General features: G+C 35.1%; 1 protein-coding gene across 1 annotated transcript in view; it reads left to right on the top strand.

Moving 5' to 3' along the window:
- Nucleotides 1-3,502: 3,502 nt before the first annotated feature.
- Nucleotides 3,503-8,299, top strand: part of LOC138714643 (protein takeout-like) — a 55,108-nt gene continuing 50,311 nt past the window's right edge. Inside the window, exon 1 of the mRNA XM_069846692.1 lies at nucleotides 3,503-3,653. Coding sequence (XP_069702793.1) covers nucleotides 3,590-3,653 — 64 coding nt within the window. The 5' untranslated portion in view covers nucleotides 3,503-3,589. The remainder of the gene's footprint in view (nucleotides 3,654-8,299) is intronic.

Here is an 8,299-nt window from a genome sequence, read left to right as displayed (position 1 = left end):
GTCCTCCAGCTTGTGGGTTGGGCGAAGGGCTAACAACCCATCACCGTAAAAAAGAGCTTGTTACGAAACCTCGGAATGGGACTGATTCTCCGGCACGTCCACAGCAAAGGAAAAAGGTTATAAGATTTGGTACATGGAACGTAACTAGTCTTTATAGAACAGGAGCTGTAACATTAGTAGCAAAAGAACTAGCTAGATATAGAATAGACTTCGTGGGAGTACAAGAGGTTAGGTTAGATGGGAATGGCATATCACAAATAGGCGATTACTTGTTGTATTATGGGGAAGGAAACATAAATCACCAATTAGGAACAGGATTCTTTGTACATAAAAAAAAGCAGCAGTAAAAAGGGTCGAATTTATCAGTGACAGGTTATCGTATTTAGTATTTAAGGGTAGATGGTGCGATGTTGTAGTTATAAATGCTCACACCCTATCAGAAGAGAAAGACGACCATATAAAGTATAGCTTCTATGAGGAATTGGAACACACTTTTGATCAGTTACCTAGATATCACATGAAAGTTTTATTGGGGGATTTCAAAGCTACAGTAGGACGGGAGGATATTTTTAAACCAACAATTGGAAAAAAGAGCCTACAAGTAAGTAGTAATGACAATGGACTTATGTTAGTCAACTTTGCCACATCAACCAATTTAATTGTAAAGAGTACAACATTCCCCCATAAGGATATACATAAATATACGTGGACTTCTCCAGACGGAATGACACACAACCAAATAGATCACATCTTGATAGATAAAAGAAGACGTACTAGTATAGTAGACATTCGAACTTTCAGGCGGGCAGTCTGTAATTCTGACCATTATTTGGTGATTGGAGAACTAAGAGAAAGACTATCAGTAGCCAAGAGAGTAGAATAACAAGCTAATATTAATAGCTTCAATATTCTGAAATTAAAGGACGAGGAAGCTAAGCAACGTTATCAGGTTGAAATTTCAAATAGGTTTGCTGCTTTAGCAACTTCTGACGAAGCTGAGGAAGAGTTAGATGTTAATAGCGTGTGGGACAATATCCGAGATAATATCAAAATTGCAGCTGAGCAGAGCATAGGTTATCATGAAACTAAGGAAAAGAAACCATGGTTTGATGAAGATTGTTCCATTGTAGTAGATAGAAGGAAACAAGCAAAATTGAAATTCTTACAGGATCCAATTGAGGAGAATAGAGATAATTATTTCAATGAAAGACGGGAAGCAAGTCGTACACTTAGGAATAAAAAGAGAGATTACTTGAAGGAAAAACTGAATGAGATAGAAACAAATAGTAAGAATAATAACATTCGAGATTTATATAAGGGTATAAAGGAATTAAAGAACGGATATCAGGCAAGGGTAAACGTGATCAAGGGCGAGAATGGTGACTTGCTTGCAGACTTTCATTCAATCCTGAACAGATGGAAAAACTATTTTGGGCAACTACTAAATATACATAGGCCAAATAGAAATGATCAGGACGAAATTCAAATTCAAACTGCTGAGCCATTTATACCGGAACCCACACTTTCTGCAGTCGAAATTGCGATAGAAAATCTGAAAAAGTACAAGTCTCCAGGTATTGATCAAATTCCAACAGAATTAATACAAGAGGGTGGAAGGGCATTATCTAGCGAAATTTATAAACTTGTACTTGCAATTTGGGAAAAGGAAATTGTACCGGAACAATGGAAGGAGTCCATAATCGTACCTATTTTTAATAAGGGGGACAAGACTAACTGTAGTAACTTTCGAGGAATATCACTTTTGTTGACGTCGTACAAAATTTTGTCGAATATCCTTTTGACAAGATTGACTCCATATGTAGATGAAATTATTGGGGATCATCAGTGTGGTTTTAGGCGTAACAGATCGACTACTGATCAGATTTTTAGTATTCGACAAATAATGGAGAAAAAATGGGAGTATAAGGGTACAGTACATCAGTTATTCATAGATTTAAAAAAAGGCGTATGACTCGGTTAAGAGAGAAGTTTTATATAATATTCTTATTGAATTTGGTATTCCCAAGAAACTAGTTCGATTAATTAAAATGTGTCTTAGTGAAACTTACAGCAGACTCCGTATAGGCCAGTTTCTATCTGATGCTTTTCCAATTCACTGCGGGCTAAAGCAGGGAGATACACTATCACCTTTACTTTTTAACTTCGCTCTAGAATATGCCATTAAAAAAGTTCAGGATAACAGAGAAGGTTTGGAATTGAACGGATTACATCAGCTTCTTGTCTATGCGGATGACGTGAATATGTTAGGAGAAAATCCACAAACGATTAGGGAAAACGCGGAAATTCTAGTTGAAGCAAGTAAAGAGATAGGGTTGGAAGTAAACCCCGAAAAGACTAAGTATATGATTATGTATCGTGACCAGAATATTCTACGAAATGGAACTATAAAAATTGGAGATTTATCCTTCGAAGAGGTGGAAAAATTAAAATATCTTGGAGCAACAGTAACAAAAATAAATGACACTCGGAAGGAAATTAAACGCAGAATAAATATGGGAAATGCGTGTTATTATTGGGTTGAGAAGCTTTTGTCAACTAGTCTGCTGTCAAAATATCTGAAAGTTAGAATTTATAAAACAATTATATTACCGGTTGTTCTGTATGGTTGTGAAACTTGGGCTCTCACTTTGAGAGAAGACAACAGGTTAAGGGTGTTTGAGAATAAGGTTCTTAGGAAAATATTTGGGGCTAAAAGGGATGAAGTTACAGGAGAATGGAGAAAGTTAAACAACACAGAGCTGCACGCATTGTATACTTCACCTGACATAATTAGGAACATGAAATCCAGACGTTTGAGATGGGCAGGACGTGTAGCACGTATGGGCGATTCCAGAAATGCATATAGAGTGTTAATTGGGAGGTCGGAGGGAAAGAGACCTTTGGGGAGGCCGAGACGTAGGTGGGAAGATAATATTAAAATGGATTTGAGGGAGGTGGGATATGATGGTGGAGACTGGATTAACCTTGCTCATGATAGGGGCCAGTGGCGGGCTTATGTGAGGGCGGCAATGAACCTCCGGGTTCCTTAAAAGCCAGTAAGAAAGTATTATTATTATTATTATTATTATTATTATTTTTTTTTTATATTAATCCGTTTTGTTTTCCTTTACACTTACTCTTCTTCCTTTTATATATTTCTTTTCTTTAAATCCATGTTCTAATTTTCCATCCATTCCTCCCTGCATTTCCTATTCTTCATATTCCTTCCCTTCGTTTTTTTTTTTCAAACTCTTCATCTCTATTGTATCCTTGCCTTCCCCCACATTTTCCCCTTCTTGACATCCTTCCCTTTACGCTACTCATATTTCCCCGTCTTTAATCTCGTCCCTTCCCCTCGTTGTGTTTACATAATATCTATCATTACAATATACCAATTTACGACGGACTCTCTGTCGGCGTGTGTTCCCACCGAATCTCCCTTTCTCCTCTGGAGGGGTTCTTCGATACAGCGGCGGGTACCCCAAGTGGAGGTGCGTGCATTTGTGGCGCAGGTATATATTCCACTCCACCACCACCGGCGAAGGCCAGTCTGTCACATCTACTTTTACTTGTCTCAGTGATCAGAAGAATGAAGTCCGCTATCTTACTAGCGCTGGTTGTCATCGTGACGCACGGACAGGCCGCCAAGCTGCGTAAGTTTAAAATGACAGTCGACAACACTATCAGAAAGCAATTTCATATTGTGGTATGCCGATAAGCTATTAATATTTGACTATTATTATTTATTTACTGTGCCACCTCTGCTTATCTTAAAAGTTAATAATTTACATTAACGTTTTCAGTACATTTGTATAATCTTCAGATGTAGAGTGTTAAATAAACATTTATGATGAAAACCTTGCCTTATGGTATGGAACTTATTATGATTTTCGGATCTTGCTAAAGTGAATTGCTCTAACTTAACCTAATTTTGTCTATAATACACATGTTACATTAAGTTAAAATCATTTGCAGTCCATTTAGTACAATTTAAAAGATTTAAAATTATTTAAAAGTGATATAAAATTATAAATATAATCAGAAGAATATAAAACGTTTTAGGACACTTTAAAACACTGTAAGCACTTATTGGCTGTGTTTGCAAGTTTTTAACAGTTTTTAACTCCGTTTTAGTTCGTTGTTAAAATCAAGATCAACAGAAGCAGCCCCATCTAACGATGTTAAAAACTGGCAAACACACCCAATAAGTGCTTACAGTGTTTTAAAGTGTCTTAAAACGTTTTATATTCCTCTGATTATATTTATAGCTTTATATCACTTTTAAATAATTTTAAATCTTTTAAATTGTACTATATGGACTGCAAATGATTTTAACTTAATGTAACATGTGTATTATAGACCAAATTAGGTTAAGTTAGAGCAATTGACTTTAGCAAGATCCGAAAATTATAATAAGTTCCATACCATAAGGCAAGGTTTTCATCATAAATGTTTATTTAACACTCTACATCTGAAGATGATACAAATGTATCGAAAACGTTAATGTAAATTATCAACTTTTAAGATAAGCAGAGGTGGCACAGTAAATAAATAATTATAGTCAACTATCAGAAAGGTTCGTCCCACACCCAAAACTCGTCCAACAAAATAGTTTCGTTCCTATTTATTCACTAGTCGTAAATTTTCATATATTGACGACTTAAAGGGTGTAAGTCTGGTTCGAAACCATGGCCTACAGCTGGGGTAGGTTCAAAACCACGGCTTCAGGCACAATCAGGTGCTGCTATTTTCATGTACAAAGTTATTAACAATTTACAACATAGTAATATTACATTTGAGTTTAATAAAGATATACATATTTATTTAACAAGACAAAAAGACAATATATATTTTTCTCAGCATAGCTCCGTAACTTATGGAACGAAAGGACTTAACCATTTTTTAGGAACAACTTTTAACCAACTTCCTTTAGAACATAGACTTTTACAAAATTGCCGGAGTTTTAAGAATTGTTTAAAAATACGTTTTTTTTTGGGAAGATTATTTATTTTAATTCCCAGTTGATTTATTTATTTCATGGTTTCAAACTTTTTCTTCTTTCTGCCCAAAACTTTAAGTTATCTTACTATTTGTTCTTATTTTGCTTTCTTTCATTCATAAATTCTTGTGTTATTGTTTGTTTTCACAGACTGCAGTTTCATGACTTTTCAATTATATTGTATAACATATGTATGTGGTCTTGTATAGCCCCTATTTATGAGTTAGGTCTATACTCGTTGGGGCATACTCAATAAATAAAAAAAAAAAAAAAATAGATGGGGGTAGTAGATCAGCTGGATGATTATCAGAGGCAAATTTATTTCCTAATAGCATTAAATCCCCTACTTAGAGTGTTGAAAGACAGAAATAATCCTTTAGAACTGTAATATAATTATCATAATTTCAGGCGAACTTTAAGATTTACTAAGAAATCAACGCGAAAATTCAGCAAAAATGCTAAATAATAATAATAATCTTCTATGAAATGCAAGAGGCGGTGAGGTTCCTTCTTTTTCTTTTTACAATTTCTTATTGCTTTAAGGTAGGTAAGATATAATATTCTTTATTAATTAAACATTTATTCCTATTAGACGACATAAATGAATTCTTAGAAATTTTATTTAATACTTAAAATTTGAAGAATATCAAGCAAACGTGACTTTTTTTTTATACTAGAGTTTTCCATGTAGTACTATATGAGCCGTTCTGAGCAGAGGTGGTGTAAGTCAAAAATGGATATTGAGGGTTAAACTAAAATACAGCGCAAAGTAGCAATTAATATTCATTTTATTTAAACTATTAGTAGTCAGTGGATAGTATGAAGGACATATTAATTGCTACTTTGCGCTGTATTTTACAGAATTTTTACTTTAAACCTCATCACTCAATTTGCTTTTGCTCTGAACGACTCATATCTGAAAATATAAACATACTGCATTTATATATCTATATATATAATTTGAACTGGTAATGGAAATTACGGGAAAATGGCTGAACGGATTTTAATAAATGGCCCCTCATTTTGAAGCTTGGAACCTAAAGTTTTTCGGAAAAGTACTAGTTTTCAGTGAAATGTCAATTTTCCTACATAATTTTCCTGTTTTCCAAAATCCATCTGTTGTCAGTTTTGAGAACTAATTTTATTCAATAACGGCCGACTTGATTGAATTTCAGAACAAAACACACACTACAATAAACAATACGCTATTACACGAAGGCCATGATCTGCAGGATTGCCGACATATTTAGAGTTCAATTCAATTTGTTATTAAAAACTAATTCTGCAGTGTATAATTTTCTGAGTACAGCTGTATATTGGATATTCAAATCTACGAAACTTGAGGTGGTTTGATGACATTATTACCATTAGAAATTAAATATTATTATAGTTAATATCATGATGCATCTATTTTTCATTAATTGTACATAATATTGATGCTATATTGATGACATGAAAGTGAAACGTTTAGAGGTTATGTAAGTAAATGTAGAGAATATCTTAATTTAGATCTTCATTTCTATAATTTACTGAGTGGCTGCTATATATAACTACAAAACTTAAGTAAGATAATAATATTGTTATTAAAAATAAAATATTTTGATACTTATTAACCCAGTGGGGTTGGGTCTTTTTCATATACTTAATGGCGGTGTAGTGTAGATATTGATATGTGTCATTGTCTTCAGTATTGGCTCGAGAGAGCGCAAAAATTACAGTTTCTAAGGAAAGATCAAAAGGTATTACTTACTGATAAAATAAGAGGCCTAGAAAATTTTGTAGTCTCCAGATCATTTCAGCAAGATCTCTTAGTAGGATAAAATGATTTTACGCTCTACATTTCAAGTTCTACACGAAAATGCTATTTTTCGAAAACTTAGAAAACGTGACACTTTTTTAACTTTTGCCTACAATCCACAATGACCTGAAATAGCTACTGCTATCGTCCTGACATTGATACTTGCGTTTTCGCGTTGAAACTAAAAAACTGAAGTTGGATAGGTTCAAGAAAAAGTATTTGGCCTAAAAAAAAATCCATTCAGAGGGAGTATGTTTAATTATTATGGAAGCAAATAACTATCAAAAAGACAAGTATTCTTCATTGAAAGTAAATCTGAAAAATTTTTATTTGAACGTCTAACGAACTTAGTTTGCAGCAGTATTTGCTGCACAAGCCACTAGTATTATTTTAATGTACCGAAGTACATATGATATTTCCATGCAGATATTCTGCGTCATCATACGATGAAAGAGTAATGGAACGGAGAAAAATTCTCTCCGGCACCAGGATTTGAACCCAGGTTTTCAGCTCTACGTGCTGATGCTTTATCCACTAAGCCACACCGGATACCACCCCGGCGTCGGACAGAATCCTCTCAGTTTAAGTTCCAACTCTTGGGTTCTCCCTAGTGGCCGCCCTCTGCACTACGTCATAGATGTCTATGAACGTAGGACTGAAGTCCACACATGTGCTGAGGTGCACTCGTTATGTGTGACTAGTTGGCCGGGATCCGACGGAATAAACGCCATATCCGGTGTGGCTTAGTCGATAAAGCATCAGCACGTAGAGCTGAAAACCTGGGTTCAAATCCTGGCGCCGGAGAGAATTTTTCTCCGTTCCATCACTCTTTCATCGTATGATGACGCAGAATATCTGCATGGAAATATCATATGTACTTCGGTACATTAAAATAATATATATGATATGCGTAAATCACTTCGTGATTTAAGACGGCGCTTATTCCGTCGGATCCCGGCCAACTAGTCACTCATAACGAGTGCACCTCAGCACATGTGTGGACTTCGGTCCTACGTTCATAGACATCTATGACGTAGTGCAGAGGGCGGCCACTAGGGGGAATCCAGGAGTTGGAACTTAAACTGAGACGATTCTGTCCGACGCCGGGGTGGTATACGGTGTGGCTTAGTGGATAAAGCATCAGCACGTAGAGCTGAAAACCCGGGTTCAAATCCTGGCGCCGGAGAGAATTTTTCTCCGTTCCATTACTCTTTCATCGTATACTGCATTTAGTTTTAATTTAAATTTTATTCCTTGTAATACTTAGATATTATTTGGGAACGGGTTTTTAGGTAGTTAACGTTAATAGTAGTTATGAATAAAGGCTAAACAACAACATGAACGAAAAAAATGAAAATAAGTATCATAGATCCTTCAATAACTGTCTATTTTTAATCTAATGAGTAGTACAAGAAATTACGGTAGGTTATAGGCTACACATAAAATATATGACTAGCGCTATCGCCAATTGGATGGCATCTTCAGGTCTAGTTAGCATATTA

The sequence above is a fragment of the Periplaneta americana genome, chromosome 15 (assembly GCF_040183065.1).
Source record: "Periplaneta americana isolate PAMFEO1 chromosome 15, P.americana_PAMFEO1_priV1, whole genome shotgun sequence".
NCBI lineage: Eukaryota > Metazoa > Arthropoda > Insecta > Blattodea > Blattidae > Periplaneta > Periplaneta americana.
Note: the sequence above shows the minus strand (reverse complement) of the source record. Positions and strands in the feature narration are given on the sequence as shown.